The sequence below is a fragment of the Podarcis cretensis genome (genome assembly GCF_951804945.1).
Source record: "Podarcis cretensis genome assembly, chromosome: 8".
Classification (NCBI taxonomy): domain Eukaryota; kingdom Metazoa; phylum Chordata; class Lepidosauria; order Squamata; family Lacertidae; genus Podarcis; species Podarcis cretensis.
In genome coordinates, this window is record NC_137177.1 from 31,669,471 (window position 1) to 31,687,230 (window position 17,760).

At 45.2% G+C, this 17,760-nt stretch overlaps 1 protein-coding gene across 1 annotated transcript; it reads left to right on the forward strand.

Moving 5' to 3' along the window:
- Positions 1 to 399: 399 nt before the first annotated feature.
- Positions 400 to 8,174, forward strand: TMEM35B (transmembrane protein 35B). Its single transcript, XM_079985249.1, has 3 exons — positions 400 to 564; positions 4,133 to 4,313; positions 6,398 to 8,174. The coding sequence occupies exons 1-3, from the start codon at positions 457 to 459 to the stop codon at positions 6,526 to 6,528; spliced, it is 420 nt and encodes a 139-aa protein (XP_079841375.1). The 5' UTR covers positions 400 to 456; the 3' UTR covers positions 6,529 to 8,174.
- The last annotated feature ends 9,586 nt before the right edge of the window (positions 8,175 to 17,760 follow it).

A 17,760-nucleotide genomic window follows, 5' to 3' on the forward strand; every position in this document is an offset into this window, starting at 1 on the left:
TGTTCTGCTTTACAACATTAAAATACTATCTGTAGGTGGTCTTGATTTATCATCAATTTTCTCCTTAAGCATCCTTCTTCAAAGAGGAGAAGTCCTTAAACAGTTGAGAGCAGGCAGCAGCGACACTCGCTTTTAATCAAGCTCTCTGCACATGCTTAGGGACACCCTCGCCCGTTCAAAGGTGCCAGGCCCTTATCACACCGCCTATATACTTGCAGCCGCCTGCTCAGCAAAACAGCGCCCTCATCTTTCACCCAACTCTGTCGCGACTGCGTCGCGTTTGCACCGCCTGTTCGATTACCGAGGCCAGCGGTGGGTGGGAGAGAAGACAAGGAAAAACCCCATTTTTGGTGGCTGCGTTTCCTCCCCTCCCCGTTTCCAGTGTTTATTCCCCTCCCCCTCCCCCCGCCCCAGCTACCGAAGAAAGGGAAGGAGAGAGCGAGAGAAGCCAGAGCCATGGCGCTGCTCTTTTCCGCCATCCGCGTGCTCCTGGGCCTTTTCTTTTCCGTCTGCGGGGTAGTCAAGCTGACCGATCGGATTTCAGGCGAAGTTTATGAGCAGCTGGTGAGCGGCAATCGGGGTGTGCAGGGGAAGGGAAAGCGGTTTAGCAATGGCTTTTTTTGGGGTGCGTGGGGGGAAGAAAGGGAAGCGTGCAAAGGAGCCCTCCTCCGCTTTGCTTTGCAATTTGTTGCAACTGGGTGTGGGCGAAGCTGCGCAGAGGCTATTAAAACCAAAAAACACCCCTCTTTATTCCCCACTGGTATTAAATCGTGCAACCGATCCTTCATGCGTGCTTGCCCGGAATAAAGGCTTATTACTCCCGAGAAAGCGCGCAGCCCACCCGCAGCACGCGTTTACTCGCAAGGAAGCGCCAGTGAGTTCTGCGGAGGGGAGGGGGAATCCCTCGCCTGGCCGATTCCCGAGACACGTTCCTTAAGCAGAGACAAAACGTCGCGGGGTTTTACGGGAGGGAGGATGCTCACTCTTCACTCAGTGGACGGATTTACTTACGAATATACGTGCCAGATTTGCACGGTTCAGAGCCTGGTCGTTTATACTCGGAAGTACGTCGCCTATTGGATCCATCGGGGCTTTTATAAAAGCCCGCGTGTGCATTGCCTTTGGCGCGTTAGGCTGCAATCCCGTGCACGTTTACTTGGGAGTAAGCCCCCTTGAACAAAGTGGACATTCTTCCGAATGCAGTTGCATAGGATCGGGTGGGCACGCAGAGTACTGTAATCCTGTTAAAGACGACAGACAGTTGCTTATCGTTTTTGCAGTGTCCGCCCAATAATAACGCTTCTGCAGCTCTTAATCCCGCCTGTCGGATTTGATATAAATGCGCGCACGGTGTGGACGGGCTTTTAACAGTTTTGAAGCGGTCTTGGACTTCGGATTGTGTCAGAGCTACCGTAAATCTGTGATTTGGGGATTACTTGTTGGCTATTTTGCCATCGCAGAACCCCAGATAATTCGAGTAGGTTTAGATGAATCGGTTTTTGTCCAAATCTGACATCTCCGCCCTCTCCTGGCTGCCTGCTGAAACAGTTTTTCGTTTTGGCGCGAATCGGGTTGGGGTTTGAATTTTGTGAGCCTTTTCCGTTTCACTAGTCGAGTTTGGCGGGAATTCAACAGAAAAGAAGAAAACTCTAGCCAGTACCTCCCCAAACCAGATTCGCTCGCCAAACGAGATTCAGTTGCAAACATGAACTTATCAAATGCTGCCTATTGATAATTGATTCAGTTGTACAATAGTGTGATTAGTCTATTTATTGAGCCTGCCATTAAAAAAAAATATATATAAGGGTGGACTCAGAAAGCCAAAAAGGTTGTAATGTGCAATTCAGAACAACAAATATTCGGAACAATATCTAAAATAGTTTGGGGTTGGATTGAAGAGTTTCATTCTGGACCTCTCTAAACCTGTGACTTTATACAGTAGCTGCAACATTTCCCCACCCAGTGGCTGGAGGGGATGTCACCAAGATGTCTGCATCCTTGCAGGTGGAAAGACACAAAGATTTGACTTGCTATCTGTGCTGAATCCAAAGCATTGGCCTTGGTGCCACCCCAAACCTAAAAGGGGAGCTGGATCATGTGTGATGCTTCCACTTGTATCTGAAGAAGTGTGCATGCACACGAAAGCTCATGCCTAGAACTAACTTAGTTGGTCTTTAAGGTGCTACTGGAAGGAATTTTTTGTTTTGACTATGGCAGACCAACACGGCTACCTATCTGTAACTGCTTCCACTTTAAGTTTGGCCTGTATATGGGTGTACATAAACCCACTGCCATGTGTACCACTGCCTCTTTGGGCCTCTCTGGAAAAGCTTGAGCAATGAGATGCAGCTTCATGAGGGATGGAAGGATCTGGCCATGTCGGTTCTCTCATTTCTCATTTTTGCAGTCTTAAATTCAGTTCTCTACATTTCTTCAGCAATCATTCTTTTTTTTTAAATCCTCCTGCAAATTATTCATAATTTTTGTACAGATTGCTCGTAATAAACATATTTATGTATTCAGTTTACTAATAGGCACATTTTTGCAAATTCCTCTAATATAATATAATTCATTTCTGCATGTTATTTTCACTGATACAGTATATTGGTTTAAATGCACACTTCTCCCTAATACCGTATTTTTCGCTCTATAGGACGCACTTTTTCCCCTCCAAAAATGAAGGGGAAATGTGTGTGCGTCCTATGGAGCGAATGCAGGCTCCTTGGCTTCGCCCCGACGCGCCTGTCCTGGAAGCGGAGGAGGAACAGAAGGGTCTCCTGTTCTTCCTCCCGCTTCGCAGCGACGCGCCTGTCCTGGAAGCCGGAGGAGGAACAGAAGGGTCTCCTTCTGTTCCTTCTCCGCTTCGCTGAAGGGCGCTGCCCCTTCTCCCTCTCTGCGCAGCGCCTCTCCTGTGAAGGAGAGGTGCTGGGCAGAGAGAGAGAGAAGGCGCAGCGCCCCTTGAGCAACGCGCCTGTCCTGGCTTCTGCTTTAGCCCTGCGCAGCCTCTTTGGGCAGGGGGAGCCTTCATCCCGCTGCCCTGAAGAGGCTTGGCGCGGTTACCCCAGAAGCCAGAACAGCCACACGGTATCCCGGAAGCCAGATCCCTCTTGCTGTTCTGGCTTCTGGGGTTCAGAATAATTTTTTCTTGTTTTCCGTCTCCCAAAACTATGTGCGCCCTATGGTCCGGTGCGCCCTATGGTGCGAAAAATACGGTATGTGTCTGTTGAAAAGTTGTCTATTCTGCCAGGCCTGCGCAGGCAATCAAGAGTGCATCCTTCCACAGTGTTTAATTAACACTGTTTTAATTTTTTTATGGCATTATTGGGTGGTTTTTATTACTCTGGGATAGCTCAGTTGAGACTCTTAAGATCAGGGTTGTGGGTTCAAGCCTCATGTTGGGCAAAAGATTCCTGCATTGCAGGGGGTTGGAATAGATGATCCTAGTGGTTCCTTCCAACTATGATTCTATGATACTTGTATACCATATGATTCTATGGGGACACGCTTGCACCATTTTGTGGCCCTGTCACTTTTTCTGCTCTTTTTGATGTAGTAGACATTATGCCCCCCCCATGGCATCCATTTTGTGTTATGCCATGTTCCCATGGCATCCATTTTGTGACCAGTGCCCATAACTTTCTCAACATTCCGGGTGTGCCAGCTAGCTCAAAATAGGTCGGTGCCCTCTTGATCTAGAGCAGTGTTTCTCAGCCTTTGGGTCTCCTGCTGTTGTTGGACTACAACTCCCACCGTCCCTGACCACTGGTCCTTCTAGCTAGGGATGACAGGAGTTGTAGTCCCAACAACAACTGGGGACTCACATTTGAGAAACATGGACCTAGAGAGTAACTTGGAGGAGCCAACCACTCACTGGAAAAGGAGGGGCACTTCCTGTGTGGCTCCTCTCTTCACCTGCCATTCACCCCTTTGCAGCCATCTCACTCACTTCCTATTTCTGGGGATGTTTGCAAGGTAGGGTGACCACTGAACCACCACCCATTTAACTCTTTTACACTTATTGATTTATGGATTTATTATATTTATATCCCACTTTTCCTCCAAGGAGGTCCTAGGTGGGCACCCTAAACATTACACCACACTGGCGCTTTTTAAACTCTTTTTTCTATTCCAGAAATCGCAATTTGTGCAGTTTGCCGACGCCTTTCCTCTGAAGGAGTTTGGCTACAAGCCAGAGCCGATCCAGTACCTGGAAACGGTGGGCTGGATAGAACTGGCGGCTGGTTTGCTCATGGCCTTTGGGCCTCAGCTGCTGCAGGAAATCAGCAATTTTGTGCTCACAATTGTCATGATAGGTAAGAGCTATGCAGGGGTTGGCTATTTCCCTTCCGCAAGGTAGAGAGGGGCTGCTGGAACAGAGTCAGACCAATGGCCCTTCTAGGTCAGTATTGCCTGCACTGACTGGCAGCCACTCTCCAGGCCTTCAGGCAGGAGTCTTTTTCCCAGTGCTCCCTGGACATGCCAGGGACTGAACCTGGGACCTTTCGCGTGCAAAGCAGATGTTCTGCCACTGAAGTACAACTGTTCTTCAGGAGCTGAAGTCTGGCTGAAGGTCCTCGTTCTTGAATGTTTCTGATCTCAACTACAGATGAGGCTGTATTGGGGCTGAAAGCAACAGTGTGTTTTGTTTTTCAAGTGTATGCTTATATATAATGGGTGTCAGCCATATTGGTTTTAGGGTTAAACATAGTATATCACTTTAGTCAGGATTGGGGAACCTGTGATCCTATAGATTCTGTTGGACTGCAACTCCCATTGGCCATGCTGGCTGGGGCTGATGGGCTTTGGAGTCTGCCAACATCTGGAAGGCCTAAGAATTATTCTCTGGCTTTAATAAAAGCAGATCTCAGTTCAGCAGGTTGAACTGTGTTACAGAAGCACAGAAGTCTGCATTTTTCTCACATAGCTTCAAAACCAAGGAAATCCCCCTTATTACTTGAGTTTGAGCTCTGTCCTACCTCATAAAATTGTTTCTAAGGTATTCAGTTGCTCTTGCTTGGGAAGCAGTGCTGCCTCAGTGCAGAGATGCTTGCTTTTTGTCTGCTCAACCAGTAATTTAAAAAAATAAAAAGTACAAATGGCACCATTTTCTCTCCTCACAAGGAAACTGGCTTGTAATGTAGCTCTTCAGTACCTATTATTTACATGTTGATGTTTTATTTGGTTACAAATAATAAACGTGACTCTATTAAAAGCTGCCCAACTTCTGCACATGACAAAGTATGAGTCTGTTTGTGCATGTTCCAGTAGGGGGCACCAGAAGCTAATTAGTTATCCATGTTGCTTGCTAATTAAGCCACTGCTTTGCAAAAGTTCCTCACGTCAACTGGGAAATTCTATTTTTATTCAAAACCCTGACCTTAATTAATGCTATGCACGCTCGTCTTCATGGCGATACCAACCGCCTGGAACTTTCTTTAAAATTATTATTACAGATGTACCATTTTTCTAGCTTTGGGTAATTGACTACTGATATAATCACTCTTGGCTCCCTTAAAGCTGCATTTGGATTTTACCAGGCCCCTGAATTCCTATGGGTAAAACTGACCGCAGGAGCAGCAGATCTAGTCAGAGGCTCATGGTGGAGAAGGGAAAGCTGGACAGCAACTGGGTGAAGCTGTTTTGTATATCAGGACTGGCAAACAGGCTGATGCTCAGAAGGATACATTTTTCTTCTATACATCAGCATCATTGTGTGTATGATGTTTTGCAGAGTTTCATGTGCCAGAAAAAGCAGACCCCTGACCCAGGGAACAAACAGCCTGAACACCACAATGCTATGCATATTTGCTCAGAAGTCCCAGGGAAGGTTTAATGGGCTTACTTCCAAGTAAGCGTGCATAGACTTAGGAGCTGAAGGTACTTCTAAAGTTTTCTAAAGCAGAAAAAGTAGGATCCCTGATTCATAAGGGATGTCAGGAGACTGCATTATCTACCTGTCTTCAATATCTTTTTTTTAAAACCGCTTCTACAGTGGGTCTCTTTTTACTCTTGTTGATTTATTTTTATGCATCTTAATTTTTGGTTGAAATTTGGCATGATGAAGAAAGAGAGAGATGCCTAGGCAGGAAGTATTCCCGCCAAGGCAGACCAAGTGATTTCACAGAGTTCTCTCCAGCAAATTTTACAGGAAAGTTATGTAAGCCTTAGTCCTTTCATGTGCAAAACATGAATGGGTTTGACTGCAATAATGTCCCACAGGTAATCCTAAGTTAACGATGCCCATTAATTTCAGGGGGTCTACTCCCAAGTATGACTAACATGTACAAAAGCAGGTGCAAGTCGAGGCTAGAGAGTGGGGTGGAGAGTCGTTTGGCCAATGAATCTCATGGTCTTTGCAATTTTTTTTTTTAATATTTCCCCCTTTGTCTCTTTGCAGGTGCCATCTACAGCCTCTTGGTTTTGAAGGAGCCCATTGCCATGTGTGCCCCGGCCACTATCTCCCTGGGTCTTCTGCTTCTCCTCAATATCCGGGGAAGAGGGAGACCCACCAAGTCAAAGTTTGAGTGAGGGGTGTCGAACTGGAGAGGACAGAAGGGGAGAGTTCGGAAATGGCAGCAAATCTCTTGTTGGCCCTTTTTTTCTCTGTGTTCTTTCCACCCCTCCTCCCCTTGCTCGGTCCTTTTTAACTTGGTATAAACTGGGTCCTGCGGGTGTATGATCCAGGGAGTGTTTGTGACCTTGAAATCATCATAGATTGGGGGATGAAGTCCCTTTTCAGCCCAGGGGCCACATTCCCTCCTGGGTGACTTTCTGAGGGCCATATGCCAGTGGTGAGCAGGGACCACAGGCAAAAGCGGGCACAGCAGCAAATGAAGTTTTTACCTTTGTACTACAGGTTAATTTCTACACACACTCACAATCCCTTTACCCTCCATTCAGACAAGCCAGAGACAATTGTCAGACGTAAGGGACACATTTCAATCAGGGGAAAATGGGTGTGAAGCAGAGCCAGTGAGGGCTGTGGGTGGGGTGGGGTGGGGTGGGGGCACAACCAGCAGAGTGCTAAGGGTCCCTACTCCTGCTTTAAATTGATGGCAGCTAGACTTTGGGTCCTTCTCAGTTACCCCATTCACCAGTGTTCTTAGGCCTGGCGGAAGTGCTAAATTAGCCAGGTGCTGCCTTAATCTTTGAATTTCATAGCTTGGGGAAGCGGAGGAAGGAAATGGAAAGGGGATGTGTGAAATAAGTTTTGGGTAATCCTTGGGAGAAAATAGAAGCACACTTAAAAAAATAAATAACCTGGCATAGGACAGTCCCTTTTTTTGACTCAGGGCAAACCATTTCTGTGGGGTTCATTGAGTGGCACTGAAGGATTTTGTTGGCTACTATGTGAGAGAAGCAGCTGCCCCTACCACTGATCTGTGGTCTGTCCACTAAGATGCAGCTGCTTTCCTTTAAACATCAGATCATTGGTCCGCCTATCTCAGTATTGTCTACACTGACTTGCAGTGGCTTTCAAGGATTTCAGGTAGGACCTTCCCAGCCAGGAATTGAACCTGGGACCTTCTGCATCCCAGGCAGAGCCATGGCCTTTCCCCCAGTATTTGCCTGCTGGGAGAATGCTTCTCAGCAAGCCTGCCTCTGGAAAGGGTGACAAATGCTTTCCTGCACTTATATACTCTTTGGCATTCATGATGAACGTGGGGTGGGGAGGAAGTTCGCCAGAAGAGGAAAAGCTCTCGCCCTGCTGTGGACCTCTTAAGGTCCCACCATCTCCCCTCTCCACCTGCCTGTCCACTGAGATGGCCACCAGAGGCTCTTATGCAGGAGATCTTTCCCTCAGGGCAGGAATATGGGGACCAGCTGAGGCTCTCCAGCTGCAATCCCCTTCACCCCAGTCCTTTTGCCATGCTGGCTGGGGCTGATGGGAGTTGAAGGCTAGAAAACATCTCCAGCATCACAGGTTCCTGCCCCTGTTCTAGAGATTAGGCATGAAATGAGCAGAGGTTGGATTTTTACTGTGGTTGCTTTCTGATTATCAGAGTCCTTTACTAGACAGGTGCACAAGGCACTGTAATCTAAGAACCAGCCAAAGTCCATCTTGTTTCAGTCATTATATATTTTTCTGGTGCTGGCTTTACTGATCCGCTTTGGCAATGTTTTTCTGTTTCTTTTGACTCCTTGGTGATTAAAGTGTTGACTGATTTTTAAAATGTTTCAATTTTTCTTTATTTTGAGGGATGCCATCAGAGGTTCTGATAGCCAGTGTTAGAGGAAGGGGGCAGAGTCTTTTTAAAAAGTAAATAAATAAAACAGCTGGTTGTCAGCAGGCAAGATAAAAACACATCATGAATCTTACTTGGCCTGAGAGGAGAAAGAGAGCATCACCCTAATGTTGTCCTTTAATCTAGGAACTTAACAAGAGCTGAGCTGGGGGTGGAGGGAAGGCTAAAGAGGAGACACACCTGCCCTTGGTGAAGCTGGGCTGAAGAGATGGAAAAGGATCAAATGAATGTTTCCCCACTGCTTTATCTCCATGCCAGGAAAGCCATCGCCTAGTCGCTTCCTCTGTGTTAAACTCTATATGTTAAAGTTTAAAACATTGGCAGCCTTTCAAATAGGGATCCAAAGTGAAGGTAGTCATGGAGCCCAAATATGAGACCCTTGCTACCTCTTTTATCCAAGTGGTCTGTGGGTGGGCAGGTCATCCCAACTGTTTGGCTGTGCGGGAGGCACACCAAATCATTTTGGAATAAGCAGCTGGTATTTTTGCTTGCTTGCTTTGAAGCAGCAAAGTGTGAGTGTGAAGAAGTTGTGCTTTGTTCACAAATGTGCTTAATTCCTTAAAAAGAAGGAGGAGACTGTCTCACCATGGCAGTGAGAGGAAGGTTCCCTGCACTTGCCCTCAGGCAGCTTTCTTCTGAAAAAGGTCATACATTGTGAGACTGAGCTTCAGGCATCAGTCCCTTTTGGTCCTGCCTCCATGTAGGATAAAATGAATATTTTTAATGTCTGCAACAGGTGTGATGGGCTCCTCCTCAGATGAGGCCAATTTGCTCATTTCTCCGTTGCTGGGTGACAAAGCAACGCTCTTGGCAGAGGCCTTCCTTGCCTTGTCTAGATTTCCCTTCTATTTCTCAAGGAGGCCTGCCTTGTTCTGCTTTTGATAGGGAAACTTGTCAGTCTAAGAGAGCTTTCTTATGGACTTCTGACAAACTAGTTTTAGCCTCCTCCCTCTTGAGGAGAAAGCCACAAAGCCAAATTCCACATTCCATTGCCGGTTTAGTCCTTTTTGCCTATAGAAAGAATACAAATATGTAATATCAGGGCTGATGTTAGAGTAATTCATTTGTGGAGTGTGGCAAGTAATATTGTTTAGAGCAGTGTTCAGTTCCATGCTTGGATAGCCTCATATTTCTACCACCAACCTTCCTCCAGAGAGAAAGATCCGAGCAGCTAACTACTGGGTCCATAATTTCTTCTCCTTCTTGGGAGTCTTTCTCCACTCCCTTTTTGCTACCAGAAGTTCAAGAAGTTACTCTCAGTGCTACAAATCGCACGCAATAATTTACACAGTGGTGATGAAGGCTGCAATTCTATCCCTAGATTCCCAGGGGTAAGCGCCATTGGGCTTGGTAGGGCTAACTTTTGAGTAGATGTCGGTTGTGTAGTGGACATCTCTTCATTGCAACCCTGAAGCCATACCCTCATAGCTAGGCTCCTAGACTACAGCAAAAATTTAAAAAAGTTTACTACATGATGGCATCCATATCAAGCCAGCTTTTCTCTCACTCTTCCCATTTTGCTGTTCCCGATAAAGATGCAAAAGCTTGCTCACTCTCTTGTGGCATGTTGGTCATCATAAAGTGTTGGGGGTTAGTTTGGAATTTTTCAAAATGAGATGAAGTTAACCCTACTGCTTCCTCTGCTTAGCTTATTTGATGTGCTGCTCTTGGAGGAAGGCTTATTAATTTGACAAGCAGAAGACTGGCAAATAGCCTGGGAGATGGCACCGTTTACCCTGCTATGAAATAAGTGGTGCTGCGTTGCTGGTTGACGTGTAGGATTGCACTGTGTAAGCTGGGACTGCATTAGCTTATTGAAGAAGCTGAAATCTGTCAGCAACTGTTCGCATCCAGAGACACTGATGACATTTTTAATTAGCCAAGTCCTCTTAAATTGTCACGAGGTTCCTTGGATAATATTTCAGGCGTCAAAAGAAAGTCCTTGGGATGTCCATTCACAAGGACCAGTTGGCAGAGGAACCTGCACCAGTCACACCTCATTGATGTTCATGGAAGGAAAATGTATCAACACCCCACCCTCTTAAGCTGCTACACACTAAATCCTGGAGTTTTCCCAGTGATCTCAGTTACTTTGGGCAAGGGATTGTTTCAGAGCAGGCATAGGCAAACTCGGCCCTCCAGATGTTTTGGGACTACAACTCCCATCATCCCTGACCACTGGTCCTGTTAGCTAGGGATGATGGGAGTTGTAGTCGCAAAACATCTGGAGGGCCGAGTTTGCCTATGCCTGTTTTAGAGTCCTCATTGCCTCTATCACTGCAATAGTTTTCTTTTGCTCTAGGCTAGAGACTTCAGACGTCCTCTTGCAGATCTGACAAATGTAGGATGCTTCCAGACTGAAGGCTCCTCCTGGTCCTGTAAAATCACTGATTTCCTATTGTAAGCTATAAGTGGAATTGCAGTGGACGTCCCATGCTAGGGATTGGGGGGAAATTCACATTCAGTTCACTTTTAAAGATGAGCCTTCCTACCTAATTTGCACTTTCTGAAACAATACAATAACTGAAATACAGCCGTCCTTGGAAATGTGCACTTCTCTAAATTTGCGGTATGGTTCTTCAGTCAAATAATGGAACAAAAATGTGTGTGCTGAGTTAAGGTCTCCATAAAAATGTACATATTTGTGAAAAGTAGCATACAAAAGTGTATTGTTTTAAAGAAAATTTCATTGCAAATATGTGTGTGCTTGGTACAACTGCATATGAACATGCATATTAGGAGAAATTCTCACTGAAATACTGGTGAATTTTCATGAGGAGATCTATTTATCATCAGCAGAAATTTGGAGAACTGAATTTAAGTTTGGAAAAAAGAAATGGAGAGAGCCATGTTTGAAAGATGCCTCTCCCCCATTCCACACACCAGCAGTTTTGTGTGTGTGTGTATTGCTGGGGTGAAGGAAAAATCCCTCCTTCTCTCTGCTCTTCCTTAGTGCATTCCCAGGCTCCTTAAGTCCTCTCCAGAACATCCTGATTTGCTGCACATAGCTCACATGGTTGAGGAATGTTTACATGCCTTCCTGTTAATCATTTGCTAATCTCACACTTCCTAGTACATTTCACTCTCATGTTCTTAGCTGCAGAAAGTCCAGTTAAAAAAATAACAAACAGTTTTATTGGTTACTAGGGCAATGGGAGGTGGGTTGGGTTTTAATTTACTAAAGTTCTTGGTTTCGAACCCTGAAAAAGAGTGGCAGTCTGGAGGTCTGCTCAGAGTGGTTCTGCTATTTGAAAAGTCTAAAATTCCTTTTTTTCTCTGTAGTTTTCTTCCTGCACTCCTATACAGAAATCAAGATGAAGAAGTAAAAGAAACCAGAATGATTGTTACTGCTATTCATTAATTATATAGGGCTTACATGCCAAAATGGTTTCTAAGTGGTTTATAAAAAAATCATTTATAAAATTCATACATAATTAAAATACACTGTAAAACAATTACATTAAATCACAATTAATGTATACATTAATACAAAGCAAGTAAAAAGTTTTAACAGTAAAAACAATCGGATGAGGAAGTTCAAGTTTAGGGGAATGCTTCCTGAAGTAGGTGTATTTTCAAGAGCCGATGGCATGCCAATACTGATGGTGCTTTATATTTCAGCTGCTTTAGGGAATTGCACAATACCAGTGCCATCAGTGAAAAACCCTGGCTACATATTACCTTTGGTTGTCCATTGAAATAGATGAATTGTCCATTGTCCATTGAAATAGTCCATTGAATTGTCCATTGAAATAGATGAATCTATTGTGAGCACTAGATTGTTTGGAATCCACTAAAACAGATGGTAAAGAAGCCCATTGATCGCAACTTGCAAAATGAAACAATGCAGTCATACTTCATTTACTTAAAACTTTTGTACTTTGTCTTTCCTCATAAAAAGCACAAGGTGGCTAGCAGCATTCTCAAATCATAAATCAACAGTTGAAAATGTCAGGAGGAGCTTGCAAGCCTATATTCATTTTCCTGGGAGTAAGCCCCATTGAATTCAATGACAGCTACTTCTGAGCAGACATGGGTCTGCATTGTAAAAAGCAGAGAAAGGTGCTCCAAATAGGCAGAGATGGTTAAAACCAATAAAAGCACCACCTAAATCATTTAAAAGGTTCTGCAAAGCCATGTAAGAGGAGCTGTACTTTCCCGTGAGCTTATAGAGCAGCCACCTTGTGGCCATTAATTTCACTGCACACAGGTGGTAGTGACAATAAAGGTTTATTATTATTATTATTTATTATCCAGATATTGCTGGACTCTGAGCTTCCCCTCATCTCTCACCACTGACTGCACTTGCTACTTAACAACAATTCTCAAGATCACATACAATGATCAAATGAGACAGCAATACATAATAGAAAAAATTGGGTGATAGACCATGGAATCAGAAGAGACTCATTGAAATGAATGGATCTGTTAAGTCAATTTCAGTGGATCTACTCTGAGAATGACTAACCTTGGCTATTCTCTGTTTTATACAAGCAGATCACAATAGAGAAGGGACTTTGAGCCTTAGATGGCAGTTATACCCAATTCTGGTTAAGGACAATTAAAAACAGAGTTTTGGAATTTTAAAAGGGGTTTGCCGCCTCTCTAGACATAAGGCATGATGGGGCCCTTTCCTCATTTTTGGCACCACAACTTCCAAATGGAAGTCAGGCAGGCATGTACTTAACGGTGAATTGAAGAATTTGCATAAACTTACCAACATTTCCCCCCCCCTCGATGCCTTTTGCCTTTAAAGGGTTATTTCTAGGTTTATTGGAAGGTAGTGGTACAGAACAGTGGGACTCAGGTGGCGCTGTGGGTTAAAGCCTCAGCGCCTAGGGCTTGCCGATCGAAAGGTCGGCGGTTCGAATCCCTGCGGCGGGGTGCGCTCCCGCTGCTCGGTCCCAGCGCCTGCCAACCTAGCAGTTCGAAAGCACCTCCGGGTGCAAGTAGATAAATAGGGACCGCTTACCAGCGGGAAGGTAAACGGCGTTTCCGTGTGCGGCTCTGGCTCGCCAGAGCAGCGATGTCACGCTGGCCACGTGACCCGGAAGTGTCTCCGGACAGCGCTGGCCCCTGGCCTCTTAAGTGAGATGGGCACACAACCCCAGAGTCTGTCAAGACTGGCCCGTACGGGCAGGGGTACCTTTACCTTTACCTTAGTGGTACAGAACAGTGCTTTAACCCATCTTGCTAACGGAAGCTGCTAAATTCAGACTTAAAAAAATTATATCTTCTGAATCCTCCACTGTGCTGCAAATCAGAGCGCACACTTTTTAACATAAGCATAATTCAGCCTTTTGGGTGTCTTTGATGCTTGGAAGTTTGAATGTCTCTTTGGAAAGGCAAAAGAAAAAAAAAAAGGAAAAAAAGCTCTAACTTTGATCTCTCTCTTTTGTCTCCCTGCTCTCTTCCTTCCACAGCTGTTACATTTGGAAAGTGAACCCCCACCCCACCCCCTGCCTCTCAGGCAGCTTTTATGCCTTTCTTATGGGGTGTTCACTGAGTCTCAAAGGGCTGAGCAAAGTGGCTGCTCAGTTAACTCTATGCCTGCTGTTTAGTTAGATTGCCTGGATTGGTGGTGCTGCTGGTTCCAGGATTTGGGAGACAAGATGCTCCTGCAGGCAAGATGCTCACAGTGCCCTCCCCATCCTTGTTGTGTGCTCAACTCACCATCCTTACAACAACAACAACAACAACAACAACAACAACAACAACAACAATAATAATAATAAAAAATTTCTCAGAGCAACTTCACCTCACGTTGCTTTTAGAACTTTGGAAAAGAGTCAGTGAGAACAGAGTGATGACGCTTTACAATTTTATTTTATTTTATTACCTTTCCTCCAAGAAGCTCAAGAAGGTATACATGATTTTCTCTCTCTCTGTTTTGTTCTCAAAGGAACCCTGTGAGGTACGGTAAGTTAGGCAGTTACTGGCCCAGTGTTGCTGAATGTGGATTTGAACTCTTGGCTCCTGGATCCCTAGTTAGACCCTCTAACCCCTGCACATGAGCTACTCCTTGTTCTTTTTCTCTCCCACTTGCTCAGAGATGGCAGATAAGCAGGCAACAGCTATGAGGAGGAGGAACAGGAGGTTCCAGGGCAAAGGGAGGGTTCCTTTGTCAGCCCCAGGGCCACATTTCCTTGGAGGCAACCTTCAGGGGTCCACATGACTGGTGCATGGGGCCAGGAGCAACAAGTGGTGGAGTGACAGATGTGATGCTTAACCTTTGCTACATTCCAGAATGGAAAAAATAGTGGGAGATCAAAATAGCCACATGTGTCCCATTGAGGCCAAAAAGTTTTTCTGGGCTTCCCACAATCGTGCCATCAAGTGCTGAGCTTGCTGCTGGCTCTTCAGATAGATAACCTTGAAAGCAAATGGTGGATAATGAAATCTGAGAAGACCAAGAGGGGGTTGAGCAGGGCTTTAAGTTTCCAGTGCTGTCCATATTGGGTGCGAGTGGGGCTACAGTGACCAGCAATGCTCTTTGTCTTTATCTATGGCTAGCAGGAATGAAATTAGTTATGGAAAGAAGCCAATACACACAAAATGCCATGAATGGTATAGTCAGGCTGCAGTGTGTAGTATCGAGAGATAGGCAGAAGGTAGACTAGGGCCTACTGGTGGATCTCAGGGTTTCTTGACATCCAGCTGTTTAACAAGCAACAGCAAAACAACTTTCCTCATGTAACTTAGGCTGTGGAAATGAAGAAAGCTTTGGGAACACAGGAAACTGCCTTATGCTGAATCAGACCAGTGGTCCATGCGGCTCAGCAATGTCTACACAATGACTGGCAGTGGCTCTCCTGGATTTCAGATGGGGATCTCTCCAACCCCGACCTGGAGTCAAAATGCTGGGGACTGACCCTGAGAACTTCTGCATGCCAAGCAAATGCTCTGTCACTGAGCTGTGGCTGATTCCCTTAAATTGCCTGTTTTAACTTTAGACTTTGAATGGTCTTATGGACAGGAATAAGCTCTTGTTTTACTTGCTGGGTTGTCTTAATGAGATTGCTTCATGGTGCATTTTAATTATGACCATTTCTATTTTCATGGGATTGTTTTAATGTGCATTTTAATTATGATGTATTTTTAATTTTTCTGTATTTTAATAATGTCATACCATTGGTTTTTAGGTTTTGCAGGCTGGTCGAAATCCATTTCAGCATTAAGCAGTATATTAATGGAATAACAACAGCAGCAAGAACTACTGTGCCATTGTACTTCAGGCTTCCTCCAGCTGTTGTGCAAACTTACATCCAGTTATGTAGCAAACCTGGAATTGCCGCCAGCAGTGGTACTGCCTCCTGAATCAGGGACCCCTCCATATTATCTGCCTGTCTCCCTCTGACACAGGAGTTTCCCCATGAGATTCTTGCAGAGAAGCTGCTGATATGTGGGCTGGATGAGCTGTTAGGCGAATTTGTAGCTGGTTGGCTGAGCAAAACCAGATAGTGCTCACTATATAATGGTTCCTCAACATCCTGGGAAAAAGTAACAAGTGCCATAAGGTTCTGTCCTTGGCCTGTTGTTGTTCAACATCTTTATAAATGACAAGGGATTGAGGGGATACACGTCAAATTTTCAGATGACACCAAACTGGGAGGGAGAGCCAATGCCACAGAAGACAGAATTGGGTTTCAAGATGACCTTAACGGATTGGAGAATTGGGCCAACGATAACAAAATGGATTTCAATATAGACAAATGTAAGCCTACACACTTAGGCAGGAAGAACCAGTTGCACAAATATAAGATGGGGACACCTGGCTTGCCGGTAGTACATGTGAAAAGGATCTAGGTGTCTTAGCTTAAGATGAGTCAACAGTGTGATGCAGCAGCAAAATACCCTAATGCTATTCTAGGCTGTAACAACAGAAGTATAGTGTCTGCTCTGTTCTGCCTTGGTAAGACCACACCTGGAATACTGTGTCCAGTTCTGGGCACTACAATTTAAGAAGGATCTTGACAAGCTAGAACATGTGCAGAGGAGGCTGACCAAGATGATCAAGGGTTTGGAAGCCATGTCTTATGAGGAACGGTTGAGGAAGTTGGATATGTTCAGCCTGGCAAAGAGGAGACTGAGAGGAGATATGGTAGCTATCTTCAAATATCTAAAGGGCTGCAGCATGGAGGATGGAGCAAGCGAGGACCAAAACCAATGGATTCAAGTTACAAGAAAGGAGATTCTGATTAAACACCAGAAAGACTTTCTGATGGTAATAACTATTCAGAAATGAAATGGCCTCCCTTGGAAGGTGGTGGACTGTCCTTCCTTGCAGGTTTTTAAGCAGAGGTTGGATGGCCATCTGTCATGGATGTTTGAGCTGAGATTTCTGAATTACAGGGGGTTGGACTAGATGACCCTCAGGGTCCCTTCCTAATCTATGATTCTACAATTCTGTGATGCTCTTTTTGTGCATTTCCTTTGATGAGAGGATGAAAAGCTAAATGCCAAATGGGACATGGGAGGGACAAGTCTGCTCACTTCAGCTCACCAAATGAATATGTGTGCATGAATGGAAATATGAGGAGCTTCCTTTGCTGGGATCCCACACTTTGGTTATTCAGCTTTCCAGGCACTGTACTGTTAAACTTTGCAGGATATGGTGGGCGACCTAGATGCTTTTGTTTGCAGAGATCCTTTTTCCGGTGCTGATTCATATCCTCTCCCCATTGCTTTGTGCTCTGTTCTGCTGACAATCCCGCAATGCAAGTTCTGCCAAGACAAGAGCAATTGTGTATGTGCAACATGCATTGTGGGGGAGGGAGCTGAAGTGGGAAGGGAACCAAGCACCGCCCCAGAAAGTGTGTCATTTTGGGGAATGGGGGAGGAAAAAAATTCTCAAAAAGGTTTAAAGGACTGTGGCTGATTCCTTTTAAAGGCAACATTGTTTTCTCTATTTTCAGGTAGTGAGTGGCATTTTTTATGTAACCCAAAACAGCTCCATGGGCACAAGAGAAAGATATCAGTGGGTTTGGGGGAGCCTCAAGATTTGTCGAAATAAAAAGGGGGGAACCTAAAAACAACAAAAGTGGGAGAAAGGCCTGCTTTCTGCCCTGAGGATGCTACAATCAACGTTTTTGCCTCGTGGGGGTCATGTGCTACTGTATTTTAATACTTTGTTGGAAGCCGCCCAGAGTGGCTGGGGAAACCCAGCCAGATGGGTGGGGTATAAATAAATAAATAATAATAATAATAATAATAATAATAATAATAATAATAATAATTAATTTGCGGCTGGGCTCGCTTCCTTGAGCCAGCTGCCACTATCTGCCCTGCAGGCAGCACAATACATTGGCAGCCCTGCTACTCCGCTTGCACTGTGTGTGATGTGTGAGGGGTAGATGAACACTGGGTTGGACTCATTGGCCTCCCGGTGTCCCCCCACCCCTAGCAATGCCACTCTGACTCCTGTTTCCTTTGGGGAAATCCACTTTACATACATGCACAGGTGCACTGCCCCATGGCCAGCTGCTGTCTGCACAATTGCAAGGATTAACCTCTG

What these genes read in the sequence shown, in the direction of transcription:
- TMEM35B (XM_079985249.1), top strand. Translation starts at nt 457, where the DNA reads ATGGCGCTGCTCTTTTCCGCCATCCGCGTGCTCCTGGGCCTTTTCTTT. An exon ending in GCGAAGTTTATGAGCAGCTG is followed by an intron (nt 565 to 4,132) that starts GTGAGCGGCAAT and finishes TTTCTATTCCAG; the next exon opens with AAATCGCAATTTGTGCAGTT. An exon ending in GCTCACAATTGTCATGATAG is followed by an intron (nt 4,314 to 6,397) that starts GTAAGAGCTATG and finishes GTCTCTTTGCAG; the next exon opens with GTGCCATCTACAGCCTCTTG.